The sequence below is a fragment of the Mustela lutreola genome, chromosome 8 (genome assembly GCF_030435805.1).
Source record: "Mustela lutreola isolate mMusLut2 chromosome 8, mMusLut2.pri, whole genome shotgun sequence".
Lineage (NCBI taxonomy): Eukaryota > Metazoa > Chordata > Mammalia > Carnivora > Mustelidae > Mustela > Mustela lutreola.
Window position 1 is genome coordinate 25,781,135 of NC_081297.1, and position 17,590 is coordinate 25,798,724.

The following is a 17,590-nucleotide window of genomic DNA, read 5'->3' on the forward strand; positions in this document are numbered from 1 at the left end:
GGGGCTTGGAAGAGCCTGGGGCAGACAGGAAGGCCACCGTGGAGGGCAAGCAGTAAGGTAAGAACCCAGAAACAGAGGCGGCAGCTGAAAGCAGCCCCGTAGGAACTGCTTCATCCGGAGGTGGGAGGAGAAAAAACATACTTGCAGAGGAAAAAGCTGGCTGACTTGAGCGAGTAGCATGCGGGACTGTGAACGCCAAGCAGGAGGGGTTTCTGGGCGGGGGTGGTGAACAGTGTGGACCATTGTGAAGAGGTCAGTGAGGAGGATGGCCGAGAAATAGTCCTGGGCTTGCAGATTGTACAGTCATCCATTGACATTTCCGAGGGCGGTGTGTGGTGTGGGTAAAAGCCAGATGGTTGGGGGTTGGGCAGAAGGAGAGGAGGCATTCCCTTAAGGGGACAGCAGCATTGAAGTCCTGTTCTGGTGTTAATTTCCTAGATGAGGAAGGAATGGGTATGTTTGTTGGCTGTGGAGGAAAGGCCAGTGGAGAAAGATGATTGACAAAGGCAAGAAGTCTTGCAGCATCAGAAGCAGAAGTTGGGGTAGAGGCTTGGGTTGACCCTGGAGGAAAGCAGGGACAGAAGGCACAAGAAAAGAGGAAAGAGAGAGATTTTGGAGTACCCAATGGTTTTGGTAGCACAGGGGCTGAGCATTGGGGATGCAGGTAGAACCCCAAGTCTGAGAAAAACAGAAAATTTGAGCACCCGCTGTTGTGGGGAATGCGGGAGAGGCATCCAGAGCAGACCTAGCCAGGCTTGTCCTCTCGGTCCTCCCAACCCCAGCCAATCCCACCTCGTCCTGAAACTGCGGAAATCCAGCCGTGCTGATAGAAGAAGATGGGCGTGAGGACATGACTGCTCCCCCAGCCACACACAGACACTTTCGTTCCATTTACACTGAGGCCTAGAGTAGCTTCGACCCTTCCCTAACACCTCAGATGCTTCTTTGGTCATTTCAGCAGGCAGAGAGAGGTCTTGCCTTTGCTCTGTGTCTGGGGGGGGTGTTTGGTCCCTCAGCAGACAGGGATCCGTGTCATGCTGGTCACAGCTTGTGTCCAATCAGCCGGACAGGCCACATCCCTGGCTAGTTAACCTGCCCCAGGCATCACCTCTGTTTGCCCCCCACCCGCCAGCCACAGCAGATAGACCCCAGATGTCTGGCTCGTGACCAAGTCCTCCTGCACAGAAGAGGAAGGGGAGGCAACCGAGAGAGGGCAGAGCGGGGGTGGGGAGGAGAGAGAGTTGCATCTCCCACCGAAATGCATGATATACCAGAGAACAAGAGGAGGCTGCAAGTCTGTTAGAGGGAGGGAGGGAGGGAGGGGGGAGGGGCAGCCAGTGGCCCCTGAGAGCCGAAGAGCAGCTGGGTCTGGGGTCTTCACGTTCCAGGCCAGTCCCCATGAGGGGGTCAGTGTGATTCCCTCTTCACCTTACAGCAGCCGCCCTTTTCCAGAGGCCTGAAAGGGGGCAAGTGTCCCACCCTGTTCTGCCTCAGCCCTCATGAGGACAAGTCCCTCTGCCCTGTCATACTGTAGACACTTTTCTTATTTAGCAAGTTCGTTTCCCCCACGTGTGTAACCCAGGTGAGCATCGGCAGCATTGTTTCGATTGAAGAACAGTAAAGAAAGAGAAATAAGTTCTCGGAAAGTCACTATAACTGACAGCCATAATAGGAGCAGGGAAAAATGTTACGTAGCTGGGGGTGAGGGTGTGACTTTCTATCTCCAAGCGCAGCAGAGAGAAGAGCAGAGAAGCAGACTACTCCTCCTCAGGCATGGGGATTCCTCGGGGGTGCAAGGTATCCAAACTCGGTGCAGACCGAGGAGGGGACAGGAGGAAGACATCAGTCTTCTGTGACATCAAAGGAAAAGACCAGACTGAGCAGAGCTGGGAGTGAACAGAGACAGACACTTGGAGGCTAGTGCACGGCCGTGGGTTGTTTTGGGGGTAGAGATGCCATGGGGCTTTGACACCAGGGTACGTATCTGTCCAGTTAGTTTCAGTGGAGGTGACAGAAGGTAGACAGGAGTCATGACTTTAGGCGTCTGGCTCCCAGGGGCCTGAAATTGGGGCCTGTGCTTCACGGAGTGGAGAACCAGTCATCTGAGAACTTGGGTGATTTTTAGGTGGTACCCTAGGTGGTACCTGATCCAGGTACCCCAGACTTCACATCTGTCAGGCTCCTGCAGCCTTGCTTGCAGGAAGAGAAATGTGGCCTCTTTGGGGCGCCTGGGTGGCTCAGTTGTTACGTGTCTGCCTTTGGCTCAGGTCATGTTCCCAGGGTCCTGGAATTGAGCCCCTCATCTGACTCCCTGCTCAGTGGGGATCCTGCTTCTCCCTCTCCCATTCCCCCTGCTTGTGTCTCCTCTCTTGCAGTCTCTGTCAAATAAATAAAATCTTTAAAAAAAGAGAAATGTGGACTCTGATACCTTTGAGCTCTGAAACACCCTTCTGCTAGAACCCTTTTGGATAAGCTTATTCCCCACTTGAAACTTTCTGATCAGGGTTAAAAGGAACCCTGGGGTAGGTAGGCATAAAGACCATGGGCTCAGACAGCCTCAGATCTGGGCCAGGGAGCCCCCAACCGACCGCAGGGGAAACCACAGGCCCCGGGGCAGGATGTGACCAGCACTGGCTGGGTGGATCATTGCTTTTGAGGAACGGCTCTTCTAATCCACAGAAGTGTGTAAGTGCCACCACAACTTCCACTTCTATTAATTTGTGTCTTCAGGTTTTTGCTAGTTTTGTGCAAAACGACTTAGCACCTTGACGTCTTGTGACTGTCGCCATAGCATTAAGGGAAAAACAGGTTTGGGTTCTGCAGTCAAAACAACATCTGGAGCACACGCTGCAGACGATGTCTCCGCGGGGAGCCGTCTGCAGGGGCCCCGCCTGTCCTTCTGCACAGAGGAGCTGCGGGCAGCAATGGGAGCATTTCCACCTCCTTTCAAGAGCCTCCTCCTCAAAGAGGCAACGTAATGGGCGATGAATAGGGTGCCCCCCATCCCCAGAGACCAGATGCTATGGCAGCGTCTGCAGAAGCAAAAGCATTGGTTACTGTTGGGCTCTTGTTTGCAATTCTTGCCCGGGGCTGCCCGTGGAATTTCCTTGCTCTGCCTCCACTTGGTCTGTGGAGGTAAAGCAGATTTTACCAGAAGATTGAGGAGGTGTTTGTAACAGTCTCAGAGGGTATCGCTTGCTTTGTTTACGTAAAGAGATGAACCCATCATCTGTTCCTTTCACCGGTGTGGACTTCCTTTCCTAAAATGTTGCCCCCCCTCCGCGGGCAAATGCTGGGCAGTGAAAAAGCTCACTCACAAATAGGACTTGGAAAGCTTTTTTGTTAAAAACCTAAATAACATCCTGTGTCAAAACAAACGTGACAATGGGCTATTATTTCTAGCCCTATAATAGCATGTTGTCACATCTCTGTGCCCTGCGCCAGTGGGGGAGGGGCGGAGATGCGGGGACCAGGGGGAGGGGCGGGCGGGCGCCGCTGCTGCTGCACGGAGAAGCGCTTCCTGGTTGCTGGAGATTTACTGCTCCTCTGGGAGGTAACTCAGAAGTTCATTTCTGCAGGTGCCCGGCCACAGCCCCGAGTTCACTTCCAGAGGAGAGCTCTGCGGCTGCCTGAGAACACCAGCTACAGCGACCTCACGGCCTTCCTCACGGCCGCCAGCTCCCCATCCGAGGTGGACAGTTTTCCTTATTTGCGAGGACTGGATGGAAATGGAACAGGTAATTGGAGTCTGTTCTCTTCTCAGCGGGGGTTTCTGTGTCTGAATCTTTGCATGTGGCTCGAAGCGTTAGGACTAACTGGAAGAGCCAGAGTTGTGAAGTTGGAGCACGTTGGAAACGGTGTTAGGGGTTCCTGTCTACACCACGGCGGGAATACATGTGAGTACGTTCCTCTCCTTCAGCCATCCTGCCTCACGTCCCTTCGGAGCTCCCCTTTGGTAGACTAAATGTAATTCAGAGAAGTGCTTTTAATTGAAGTTGGGGGTTTTTTTTCCCCCAAAATATAAGGCTCTCTGGCCCTTGTCCCACTTGTCTCTGGAGTGGGTGCCCCCCGCAGGGATACCCAGCCCCTCCCACCCACGGGTCTCAGCGGGGAGGGGAAGAGGGGCAGTGGCTCTGATGCAGAGAGGCAGGACAACGGGCCCTGTCGTATCTAGGAATCAGGAGCACTTAGGAACGGGAGCCTCGGCGCTCTACCGTGTGCCACCCAGCATTTTCCCACATCTTCCCACCCCCTGCACTGTTCTCTCCACCTTGACCTGGCAAACAGCGGTCAGGCTTTGATGTTGATTTGAATCCAGGCCTCTAAGTCATCTCGGTCTGTGTCACCCTAGACTGGCCTGACGCAGAGCTAAAAAATCAGAGAAACTAAAAACCAGCAGCCAGAAAGTATGTAGTAATTCCTTACCGGTCCAAAAAAAGACTGGCTCTCAGCCAATGGTGCCCTCGGCACTCGCTGGGTCCCTACTCCTCGGGACTGGAAAGTGGAGGACGTGGAGGTCCTGAGTCATTTCTTGTCTCCCTTCTCCTTTTCTTGATACTTTGGACGAGTCACAACGTCAGCGTGAAAACCGGAGTCTGTTCTGGGCGAAATCGCGCTAGGTGAGGAGGTGACCGCATTTTCCCAGAGACGCTTTTATTGGATTTCCCTGACTTGTCTGGTGCTTTCCATGAATGGATCTTGGGTCCTTCTGAAAACGCTTGTATACCTGCAGCATCTGATTGATCTTGTAGAATGCTGGCGAATTTCTGGTGACTGACCAAAGTGACCTGGTGATTGGTAACTCCCTTTTCGCCTATCGCTGGCACCTGCTTTCAGAAATGGTTCTTCCAGTTTTATGCGTGACGAAAATGCAATTAAGATCAGTAATTGGCCATCAGATAAAACCGCATGGCAGTCACTTTAAGTAAACATGATTGGCTTTTACTTTAAGCGTATGGCTTGAGGAGAAAAGTCGTATTTCAGGGAACACGAAAAAGTACAATTTGAGACCATCGTGCAACCTCCTGCCAGTGTCCCCAACAAATGGTGCACAATCACAAAACCCTAACTTGGAGGGACAGCCTCATTCCTGAGAGCTCATTAATTATTCTGTGCCCCACTTCCAAGAGCTCTTGAATAAATTATGAAACCAGAGATGATGAGGAAGGGAGAAGAACGCAAAGACATAGAACTATTGATTTTAGTGGGGTTTGCTTTATTTTAAAATCACTCCGTTATTTCAGAGGAAAGGAGGAAGGTCTTCAGAAGGTTACATGCAACTTCTTTTCCATTGAAATAACTGACAGCTGATGTGGGAAGAGGAATCAGACACTCCTTGAGCGCTGCCAGGAAAGGCGGCCACCCCTGGGCGTGTTGGTTCACACCTGTGAGGGCAATAGGAGCGTGGGCTTTGCTTAGCACCCCGACATCTCGTCAGCTAGGTGCCTGTTTCTGGTTTTGGGGTGCAGAGCCTCTCTTCCCCGCACCCCCCACACTTGCTCCTGGCAGGGCCATAAAAGCCCAGCCCACACATACCTATGAAATGGCAGGGCGTAACTGGAGTCTGGGAGTGGTGAATGGAGGCCACGAATGGGACTGGAAAGGGCGCTGGAGGCTGGTTTCCTTGGAGTATTCTTGGTCGTGTCCAGTCAGTGGGAGTTTCTAGAGTTGTAAATAGAACAACTCAGCCCACTTTCTCATTCATTCCCCTGCGTCCACCTGCTCCACAGTTTCCTGGTGTCACACGGGGCAACCTCATCCCCCACATGGGTCCGAGATGCTCCACTTTCCCAGCATCACACTCCCCACTCTGGTTGCTAAGAAGGCACACCACTGCCCTCTGCCATTTCCCAAGGGTTTTCAAGGAAGGACTCCTGCTAGTAACTCCAGGAAGACAGAGAGGAGTCGGTAAAACGACTAACAACCAGCAAAGATGGTAACAGAAGTCAAAGCCAGACAGAACCCTAGATGCTCTCCGAACCGAACCCTTTATATTACAAGGGATGGGTCGGAGGCCTCCTAAGCTTGGTCCAGTGGTGCTGTCCCTCACCCTGCTGGCTTTACCTGACTACTATCTTTATTCGGTCATGACAGGAGCCTGGTAACATCAGGAGGGAACAAGAAGGAAAGACCTTATTATATACAAACCTCAGTGCTTTGTCACAGTCTTAGAATAAGGCCTAGAAGGGAAACAATTGAGCCCTTCCAGAATAAAGAGAGTGGGAGGGTAAAGAGAGAGGGTTTGGGAAGGCATAGAGTAGGAGTGGACATTTAGCAGGACGCTGAGAAAGAAAAGAAGCCTCAAGAAAGCGGGTATCACTGCCTATGGTTTCTTCTAATGGAGAGCTTTTAAAAGAACCTTAAATCACATGAACCTGATGTATATTGCTTTAACTAAGATGCCCTTTTCTGCAATGCGTACTTACTTCTGAATGTTTATAGCTGAGTCTGTTTTCTTTCCGTAGGCTCATAGGAAAGCATCTAGTCCAGATGATGCAGATAAGAAAAGCAAATCCCTAAGGAGCAAAGTAACTTGCCTGAGGCCACGTGTGCAGCTAGAGGGGGCATCGGGTACTGGAAACCCGGCTTCCTGGATGAGGAGTGTGCAAAAGAAAAAAGGAAGGGAGAATTCCTGAGTGGGCATGAGGAGGCGGAACGAAGTGGGAGGCAAGGTTGGGTGATGAGTCTGGAAGGTTGTTCTAGCCGACCTGCTGCTTCCCTCTGCGGACCTCCTGCCTCGGGTTTGCTGGTGGCAGCAGCGCTCCCCAGTTGAGAACATATGTCCAAGTTGTTTATACCAAGTCTACTGAGTTCCTGAATTTCTCTTGGTTTTCACTTCTGTCTCATCCGGAAAGTCTAACAGAACCTAGAGAGGTACATGGTAGACCTACCTGGCTTTTTACTCCTGTGTCTTCTTGGGGGCAGTTGGCACATTTAGGTCTCCATCCAGAAGATGCTTTGACCAGAAATCTGGTAAATCCTGGGTTTGGATTTTCTTTACCCTAAAGTGAAATGGCCAGACTGCAAGATTTCAGAACTTGAACCTGATTCCAGGATGGACCTTTTGATGAAATTCCCATCATCATGCCTTTTCCTTCAAGGATAGAGATGGGCATAAATTGTGAAAGGTAGCACTGTCGTGACCCATATATACATTGCTCTACAAAGGGTTTAGCTATAACTGGTGTTGAACCCTAAAATTCACTTAGATTCACTTTAAATGTTTATATCTAGTCCTAAGTGGAGGTTTGCATTAACTCAGGGAATTGATAGGTTGGTAAGTATCTAAGTACCTTAAGAAATCCTATAGATTATGTTCTGATGGAGCTTACATTTTTTTTTTAATCACCATGCTTTTGTCATTGTGCTCAAGATTTAAAATTATAACAGAAAACATTTTGTGTGATATTATATTTCACTGGAGAAAAATTGTCCTGAAATGGATTACTTAAGTATATAAATATAATATCACTGTCATAAGCATTCCCTGATTTATCTATAAAGTAGGCAGTCATTAAAGCATAGGCTTGGGTAAAAGCCCTCTAATGTAGAATAATTGGGGTATTAAATTCCTTTTAAACAGATCAAAATAACAATGGCAACTAAAATAACTCATAAATATTTCAAGTCCAAGTTTTCAGTAGTTTACTTTTAGTAGAAGCATTCCTTGGGGGGAAAAAAATCCCCCCCCCTTTTTTTAAGCAGTCTCTAATATAAAACATTTGGTTTCACAATGGGGCTCTGCCAAATAATTAACACGTGCATGGGGCTGACTTTGTCTAGGAGTTGATGTCAGGGATTTCTGCACATCCTGTCCTCTCACTTTATAGATGAGTCTTTTCCTTTTGAGGTCCCTTTTTGAAAGCAAAGCACCGCAGTGTATTTGGAGTCGGCAAACCTGAGCTTGGATCCCAGGCAGACCCCCACGCCCCTGGGGCCAGCCCCTGTCGACGACTGCCCTCCGTGAGCCTGTTGCTTTTACGTATAAAATGTGGATTTTGCCTGCCTTACAAAGGTGCAGTGAGGATTTTAGAAATGCCAAGTGCTTACTACAGTCCCTGGCGTGTAGGAGGCACCATACTTTGTGAATGGTGGGTGCAGACAGTGGCCTGAGCCCCACATAGGTCCCTTCTGCACATGTGATGGAGAATCCCTCTTGCTTGCAGGAAACGGCACCAGGTACGACCTGACCCCAGTCACGGCCGTCAGCGTCCACTTGCTCAGAGGCGATGGGACGCCAGTGCTGGTGGATGGGCCCATTTATGTCACCGTGCCCCTGGCCACGCAGAGCAGTCTGAGGCACAATGCCTACGTGGCGGCGTGGCGGTTTGACCAGAAGCTGGGTAAGCGAGACTCCGTGATTGGCTAGCAGGTGACTTCATGACTGATGGATTTCTCTTTTAAGAAGCCCGTCCAAGTCTCCTTTCCTTGCAGGTACTGAATGCACCGTGAGGTTTCTGGCTGATGAAACTCACGCCACTGGGCCATGCAGGTGCACTCTCGGAAGGGTCCTCTTGCTTTTGTTTTTGTGGTACACTTAAGCTAACTTACTTGAGCCTTTAAAGGTTATTAGAGTTAAAATCAGCTCCACTAATCTTTAACCTTTTATCCTGTGAAAGTTCTATCCTCTCTCTCGGTCATGTGGTTTTTTAAGTCAATGAAAAAGGAAAAACATTGCCAACAATGTCCCAAAAGAGAAACTAAAATGAGCCGTAATCCCCCTACCTAGAGAAAAACCACTCACCGAATTTTGCATTACATCCTCCTGGTCGTTCCGCCATGCACGTATGTGATAGGTTTTGTTGCTGGATGACAGATTGCCCCAAGACTCAGCAGCTTCAAACAATACTTGAGCATCTCTTAGCTCACGTTTCTGGAGGGCCAGGGGTCCAGGCAGAGCCCAACTGGGAGGGTGGTTTCTGGGTCAGGGCCACTAGCAAGCTTGCAGCTGGGCCGCCAGCCAGGGCTGTGTTCATCTCGGGGTCCGGTAGGGGCTGGTGACGCGCTTGCAGTCCCGCAGGGCTGTTGCAGGCCTTGGCTCCTCACCAGCCTTGGTCTGTCGGTCGGAAGCTTCCATTCCTTGCCGGGGGGTTCCCCCATAGGGCTGCTCACACCGTGGCAGCTTGCGTTCACCGGAGCAAATGACCCAAGGGAAAAAAAGTAAAATGAAACACAGAAGGACAAGTGGGCAAAATGGAAGAAGTCACCCAGTCTTTTACAGCCTAATGTCAAAGGAGCACACCGTCACTTCTTTCCAGATGCTATTGGTCACAGGGCCCAATGTGGTGCAGGGTGGGGTGGACCATACATGTGTGTGAACGCCCGCAAGTGGGGATCCTTGGGGCCCTATTAGAAAGACTGCGTTCCACAAAATATATTTTTAACAGGAATGGGATTACATGCTGTACGCTGTTCTGTAACTTGCCTTTAAAAATCACTAGCATATCATAAACATCTTTACCAAGCATCCGCTGTGAGTCCGCAACGTCAGAATTAATGTAGTATTTCATTATGTCAATGTGCCGTAATTTGGTGGCCCTGTGCCCTAGAACTAGAGAACACATTACTGTTCTTACCAGGGCTGGGATAAATATCTTTGTAGCTAAATCTTTGGGCATGGCCGTGATTGTTTCCTTAGGATAAAATTTTAGAGGAAGTGATGCTGCTGGATTAAAAATGTATGAAATTATAAAGCTTTTAATACATCCTTCCAGACTGTTCTGTAGGAAGTTTTATAGTTGATACTCATCACAGCAATATGGGCTCCCATGTCCTTGTGCTTGGATTTCCATACCGTCTTCATTCTTACACCCCCTTGGGTATTCTGTCCCTTGAAAGTCAAGCTTGAAAATACCAGTTTTCAGATGCCCTCGTCCAGGATTTTAAAGCATTAGATTTTGCACAAAGATTATTGGGAGATGTTTGATGTCCAATGTATTTTCAAAGATACCTAATTCCATGAGTAGTCAAATCATAGTTCTGGGAATTTATATTTGAAAAGAAATGCCTGTTGGGTAGGGTAGGGTTTGGTTTGATTTTGTTTGTTTTATTTTGTTTTGCTTTCCAAATAATTACTAACAGGAGCCATAATTGTGTGGAATTCACTGATTTTACTAAAGACGTACTGAACTTGACACTGATGGATGGACGGTGCCATTGCATTAACATACACTGCACTGAGATAGGCTACCACTGACATTGTACGCCATGACTTAGTCAGGACATAAGGAGCCCAGCACTCCCAGAAGCCAACAAATTGAGAGGGGCCTGACTAGGAGAATCTCAGAAGCACACAGGAGAAAGTAGGAAGGAGAAGGGAGACAGCTCACATTTTGTATCCTGAAAACCTGGGTCTGCTCTTGTAAAGCTGTAAGTCCCACCTTGGGCAAATCCCCATGCCTGTTTTCTCATTCAGATAAGACATGTGTTTGTCGAGGCTCTTATTTCTTTGTATATTCTGCTTCTCTCCTTTTGACCTCCCAGTTGGCTGCAAACGTGCCCAGGCCAGTGCTCTAGAGCCGCAGCATGGCATGTGGTTAAGAGCAAGTGGTCTGGGGGCACACTGGATTAGAACTCCGACTCTGGTACCCACTGGCTGTGTGGCCCCGAGCAAATTACTTAACCTCTCCTGTGCCAGTTTCCTCAACTGTGAAATGGTGATGATAATAACAATACCTAATGTTGTTAAAGTGAGTGTACTAGACTAAGTTCTCCAGAGAAATAACCAATAGTGTGTGTGTGTGTGTGTGTGTGTGTGTGTGTGTGTGGTGGGTAGGTAGGTAAGTAAAGGAGGAAACCGATTTATTTTAAGGAATTGGCTTATACATTTGTGGAAGCTGGCAAATCCATAATCCGCAGGGTCAGCCGGCAGACTGGAGACCCAGAGAGGAGCCAGTGCTGCCGTTTGAGCCCAAAGGTAGTCTGCTGGCAGAATTCTCTCTTCCTTGGGGGAGGTCAATCTTTTTTCTTGACGCCTTCAACTGACTAGATGAGGCCCACCCACATTATGAAGCGTAATCTGCTTTACTTAGCCTACTGATTTAATATTGTTAAACTCATTTTTTAAAAAATACCTTCACAGCAAAATTGATATGTGCTTGACCAAATATCTAGGGACCATGGCCTAGCCAAGTTGACACAAAAAATTAACCACTCCAAGGAGAAAATGAATTAATGGTTGTAAGAGGCTTAGTAGAGCACCTAGCACAGAGCAAGGACATTGTAAGAGTTTGTAAAGTAAACAGAAGTCTCCCTGTCCTGTAGAAAGCTCTCACAGACTGTGCCCTCGAAACCTCTTAACCCAGATCTCTTGAAGGATTGTTCTCCATGTGCTGCTTCCATTTCTCAGCCCACCGTGATCCTGTTCCTGCTACCAACTCATGGGAAACAGGTCACCAAGGAGCTGCACAACTCTGAAGGCAGGTGACCTCCTCATCTGCTTTGAAGTCTCTGCAGCGTTTGAAGGGCTTCCTTCCTTATGAAGGGCCCTCCTCTGTTGACTCTCTGACTCAGTTTCCCCCTGGGTCCTCCTCGTCTGCTGGCTGCTGGCCTCTGTCCTCTGCCCAGCTGCTACCTTACCTTACATCAGTTGCTGGGTCATCTCACCTCTTTCCTCACTCCCATGGCTCCCCGTGTACCCAGGTCCAGGTTTCTGCTCTGTGTTTCTGACCTTCCAGTAGACATCCATTTATGAATGTGCCATGGGAAAGTCAAGTCCAAGATGCCTAAAATTAAGGCTTATTAGTGAACTCTCACTCCAGCATCTAAACCTCTTCTTGTTCCCTTTCTTGGTTAAGGATATCGTCTACCAGACCATCAGAGTAGAAACCAGAGAGTTGTCCCCACTTTATTCCTGAAGCCACATCTGGTCCTGTGTTGCTGTCAGATCAGCATTTTTCAAGCTTTCCCTCTCCCCATCCTCTCCATGTTACCTCTGCCTCGGTTCAGACTCTTGCCCCATTTTCTGCCCAATTCCTGTAGCTGTTGGCGGGCCTTCCATCTCTCTTCCCTCCACTAGGTCTTCTGTATCGCTATGTAGGTTATTTTTCCAAAGCACAGACCACTTTCCCACGTGAGATTGTCCCCAAGCTACTCGTAGTGAACCAGTCCATGCTTCTCGGGCACACAGATGCCTTCAGAGCCAGCCCCTGCCTATCACTCTGCCTCATTTCAAGCCACTGTCTTCTGCACACCTGCATTGCTATAGCACCAAACTGTCTGCTCTTCCCCTTCCCCGGCTGCACTGAGGGGTCCCCATAGCTTGTCACATTATGTGGGCGGGATCTCTATTTTCAAATCCCTTTCTCCAACCCCTAAATAGTCATGTAGCCCTTCTCACTTAAATTGTATGTATTACAGGGATACTAGAAATACGTATGAGCAGGGCCTTGCATTTTCTTAGTTATCAGGGCAGTTGAATGTATTATGAAATAACATTTGTACTTAAGAAGACTGTCTACACAGAAGACAATCATATACATACGAACAGAGAGATTGCACGTACTGTGATCATGGCAGTCCTTGTGAGGCAGACAGGAGGAGTCAGAACCAGAGGAGATGGCAACAGGGTGTTGGAAGCAGAAACTCAAGTGATGTCCTTTGACTATGGAGGAAGAGGTCACAGGCCAAGGAACACAGGCAGCAATGAGAAGTTGAAAAAGGCAATGCCACAGATTTTCCCCTGGGAGCCTCCTTCCTCCAGAAGGATCCAAGCCTGTGGACACCTTGACTTGGGCTCTGGGGAAACTGACTTCAGACCTTTTACTTCCAAAACTACAAGAGAATACAGTTGGGTTGTGATTTTTTTTTTTTAAGTTTTTATTTATTTATTTGACAGACAGATCACAAGTAGGCAGAGAGGCAGGCAGAGAGAGAGGGGGAAGCAGGCTCCCCGCTGAGCAGAGAGCCCGATGCGGGCTCGATCCCAGGACTCTGGGATCATGATCTGAGCCGAAGGCAGAGACTTTAACCCACTGAGCCACCCAGGTGCCCCACTTTTTTTTTATAGCAACCTAAAGGAACAAAGATGCTAGAACACAACCATACCCATTTGTGGATGGTCTGCATGAGTGCTGTCTCATTACGCCCATGGAGCTGAGTGGATGAGACAGAGACTGGATGTCCCCACAAACTTAAAATACATACTGACTTCATACAGAAAAATGTGATCCTTGATCTAAAAGGCCTGCAACAGGGAAGCTCTTACCGTTCTAGTATTAGAATGTAGACTCTAGGGGCGCCTGGGTGGCTCAGTTGGTTCAGCATCTGTCTTCGGCTCAGGTCATGATCTCAGGATCCTGGGATCGAGCCCTCCATCAGGCTCCCTGCTGCCTCTGCCTGCTGTTCCCCCTGCTTGTGCGTGCTCTCTCTCTCTGACAAATAAATAAAATCTTAAAAAAAAAAAAAAAAATGTAGATTCTAGCTCATGGTCTGCAGGCCCGAAGTGGGGGTGCCTGGTGCAGCCACAGTCTGTACTTCCTGCCCTCTGGGTAGCCCTCCAGCATTGTGCCAGGAGAGAGAATTGATGCCCAGAGTGATAACAGCTTTGTTATAGGGCAAGACTTCAAATTCTCTAAAGAAAGATGAAATCGCTTTTACTCCCATGGGACTTTTATTTGAAAAATAAATCCGCATGTTAACACTAACTTGAATACCACAGTCCGTGACTGCCAGATAACCAAAGTGTACTCTTAAGAGAGGGACCTAGAGGGGCTCCCTTTCAGACACCGTTAGAGTGGCCTCCGTATTTGATGCCGCCATTTATCGCTCTTGTCTTCTGCTTTCTTTTAGTGGCTACAGTTATCTTTTTTCTTTCTTTTGGAACATAGGAGAAGTTTTTCATTATACAAATTAGCATCTCCACCCTTCAACCCACATGTTCGTCGGAGGATGACCGAATAGATCAGCACTCTGAGAACATAAGTACAGTTGGATTTTGTTTAGTATGTTACAGCAGTTTGAATTGGCTCATTGTTACGTGCCCTTTCAAAAAAAAAAAAGCTTTTTTTTTAAGAAGTGCAGCTTGCATATACTAGAATTCAGACCTTTGCTGTATTTACATGCAGCACTGAAGCTGTCGTGTTCAAATGCCACTTGATGCTGCAGGGGGGGACTTGGTATAGTGAGCACAAGTCTTTCTTTTGAGTAGTTAGTGGATTTCTTGAACTTACGATCTTCTAGTGGTGCGCTTTTGCAAACTAGAACAATGCCAGTGTCTGTGTCATGGGTGGGGAGAGGGGAGGGTGTCGTGGACATGCACACGTTCTCGTCAGTCACGTGCGGGGGTGCAGTGTGTCCTTTGGAGGAAGTGGTTTTCCTGTCCGGGTCTGGCACATGAAGTTTCACTGATCCTGTTGAATGCATCGTAGCTGAGGCTTTCTGGGCCATCCAGGAGCATTCTGTCAGCTTGCTTTTACAGGCATTTGCTCTCTCGCCTAGAACTGGGACAGCAGATGGCTGTCCAATGTTCCCCGGTTGTCAGACTGTGATCTGACTTGATGCCCTGAGGAAGGGTCACTTCTGAACATGCAAACCAGGTCAGTGGTTCGGATTGAAAGTGACCGAGTGACATTTGCCAAGAAATCAACCTTTCGGTTTCTGGATGTGATGAGTTTCTGCCGTTTAATGATCAGTTGGGTTACTGGATTTGAATACTCTCATACTAACGAGATGACAGAAATAAAAGCATCTTCTAAGTGGAGCTACATTGTAGAATCCAGTTTTAACTGCCTTCCCAAAACACAGCCTGCAGTGTGTGTGTGGGTTGCTATAGAAATGGCAGTTAGTGAACCACCTCTTAGCATGCCTGTATGGTGCATATGTAGCAGGCAGGATCCCCTCTCAGAGCCGGCCTGGAGGGGCTTGGTCTCTGCTTCAGACGGTGAACGCGACTGCCGATCCCGGGCTCTCTGAATTAGTCCATTTCGGTAAGTTACAGACAGCCTGCCCTCTGAGGTGGAGCTTGATTTAAAACATAGATCTGGATGTTTTTTCCATTTCATTGTATTTTTTGGTGGGGGGAGGTAGCGATAGGAGTTCTTATAGCACCAAATTATGTTTGGAACTGGCAAAAAAAATGAACTTAATATCACTGCCTTATCTTCTCTCTCTACCCTGAGCCCTACATCAGGAGGAAAGGTGACATACCAAATACTGAGATGTAAAGACTGAATTACAAGGATGAACTATATTATACGGGCTGGGCAAAAGTTAGAACAAAAGGAGTTCATGTTTCTAGCAATTAAGTGCATATTTACTTGCGTGATATTAATTTTAGAACCATACATGCCATCGTTTATTTTTTCAAAAAGAACAGACTCTGGGGACACCTGGGTGGCTCAGTCAGTTAAGCCTCTGCCTTTGGCTCAGGTCATGATCCCAGGGTCCTGGGATCGAGTCCCACATCAGGCTCCTTGTTCAGCAGGAAGCCTGCTTCTCCCTCTGCCTGCCGCTCCCCCACTTGTGTGCTATTTCTCTGACAAGTAAATAAATAAAATTAAATTAAAAAGAACAGACTCCGTAGGTAAGAGTACTACAAAGAAGGAAGCAGACTTACCTAATCTTAAGTGTGATGTCTGTAGATCCTTAAGAAAGATGGTAAGAGGGACGCCTGGGTGGCTCAGTTGGTTAAGCAGCTGCCTTCAGCTCAGGTCATGATCCCAGCGTCCTGGGATCGAGTCCCACATCGGGCTCCTTGCTCGGCAGGGAGTCTGCTTCTCCCTCTGCCTCTGCCTGCCATTCTGTCTGCCTCTCTCTCTCCCTCTGCTCGCTCTCTCTCCCCCTCTCTCTCTCTGACAAATAAATTAAAAAATCTTTAAAAAAAAAAAAAAGAAAGAAAGAAAGATGGTAAGAAGTCAGTCTTCTCCCTGAGAAGGCTGTTTCTTAGAAACAAATAAATAACTCCCAGGAAAGGAGTCTCCACTTCCCCAGATGTTAAAATGGCCTGCAAAAGTGAATTCCGGCTTCTGTTGGATATGTCGGAGAAACCAAGGTAATTTACCTGCAAAGAAAGCCGACCGAAATGATGGAAAGGAGAGAAAGGAACACTGGAGGGAGGGACAGGAGGGACAGGATGTCATTTGGGTACATGGTGATAATCCGGCCGAACTCTCGCTGACCGGAAATCTCACCTGCCACGTGGCCAACAAACTGCTGTGGTTTCGAGACACAGATGGGCATCTTTTCGCCACAACAGACCATGAGCATCACCGCTTTGACGCGCGGCCCCCCGTTGTCCGAGGGGAGAACGCTCAGGCTGAGGAGCCCGTGTGCTGCCGGTGGGGAGAACAGAGGCACAGTATTCTCAGAACACGGACCTTTGTTTTTCAGTTGTTGCCTAGCAACTAAAAAAACCATTCTTGTGATATCAATCCATTCCTAGGAATCGTTAAGCCTTTTGTGTTTATAGCCACCACCTGCCCCCCGCCCAGCCCTGAAATGAGACTTTTCAGAGAATAATGAATGCCATCACATGGGCTACATTGTCATTGTGGGTCGGGGCCATTTTTGTTCTGAGACCTTATTCTTACAGACTTCATCTTCCCAGTTGTCACTTTACACAGAACTAGAACTTCCGTGCTTGAGTTTCCCCGAAACCGTTTTTGGCAAGCTTTACAAGTAACTGTTGCCCACGTCGTGGCCTTGGAGTGCGTACAGATCGGTGTGTTCCTCCCGGAAGGAAAAAATGTGTCTTACGATCAACTCTTACTTGCCACTTACAGAATATTCACGTTGTGGATTTTCTGTGGCAAATTTTATCCTCCCGCCGGCCTCCTGGTCACCTGGAAGCCTCCAAGCCCCCTTGCGTTGCCACTGCCCCTCGGCCTGCGTTTGAAGCACTGTGTCTGCCATGGCTCGTTCTGACGTCAGCCTGGGTGAAAAATAGGAAGGTGGAAGCTGCCATAATTTACTTTAAAACCAAATGATTTTAAAATGTCTTCTATTTTCAGTTCTCTCCGTTGAAATGGATAATAACGGGGGAAGGTATTTGTGATAGAATTTGCACCATGTTTAGCAGGAGTCTATAGAGTATGGGCAGCGTGAAGCCCAGCAGTTGAGGCAGCTTGGGCTGGGACACTGGCTCCTCCTAGTAACCAGTGGGCTAGTAGTTGTGTGATGTTGAGCAAGCGCCTTAACACCCCTGGGCCATAAGTTGGAAAGAGTGCCTCGTACTCAGTAGAGAGCTCTGGGCATTATTACAGTCATCACTGCTGTTACGGAGCTCATGTTCAGCTTCTACAGTAGGGGTGAAGCATGATATAAGAAAGGACAGGTACAGGAAAGTCCTAGTGTCCTTAAATTGAATATCCACTCTCAGCCAGGGCTGCTGTGTGGCTGGGAGGCCCCAGGTATCCAGTCTGACTGGCTGGTATGTACCTTTGTTTCATATTTGTATGAGCTGGTCTATGTTTTGAATGTCAGTGCTGTTTCCCTATTTCCAAATAATTCTTATGGTTCAAAATAGGTTTTGATTTGAGCAAAGCAGGCACATAAGTCCCCTGCTGTGCCAAACAAGTGTTAGCCTGGCCGGCTGCCCAATGTCCATACTTCAGCCCCAGCCTGCTCTTCCTTCTTACAACTCTGTACCCTTGAT

General features: G+C 48.3%; 1 protein-coding gene and 1 long non-coding RNA gene across 4 annotated transcripts in view; one reads left to right on the forward strand and one right to left on the reverse strand.

The window, feature by feature from the left end:
- Window positions 1-17,590, forward strand: part of FAM171A1 (family with sequence similarity 171 member A1) — a 125,796-nt gene that overhangs the window by 89,239 nt on the left and 18,967 nt on the right. For both annotated transcript variants that reach the window (XM_059184055.1, XM_059184054.1), the window contains 2 exons: window positions 3,579-3,737; window positions 8,166-8,342. In XM_059184055.1, the coding sequence (XP_059040038.1) occupies window positions 3,579-3,737; window positions 8,166-8,342 (336 nt within the window). The remainder of the gene's footprint in view (window positions 1-3,578; window positions 3,738-8,165; window positions 8,343-17,590) is intronic.
- LOC131838246 (uncharacterized) lies at window positions 5,210-15,858 on the reverse strand. Of its 2 annotated transcripts, XR_009356529.1 has the most exons (7): window positions 15,554-15,858; window positions 12,503-12,771; window positions 8,744-9,121; window positions 6,891-7,001; window positions 6,426-6,515; window positions 5,536-5,661; window positions 5,210-5,384 (listed from the first exon to the last, which is right to left on the reverse strand). It is a non-coding gene; the product is annotated as an uncharacterized LOC131838246 (long non-coding RNA). The 2 variants fall into 2 exon arrangements; XR_009356528.1 differs by having other exon boundaries at window positions 6,891-9,121.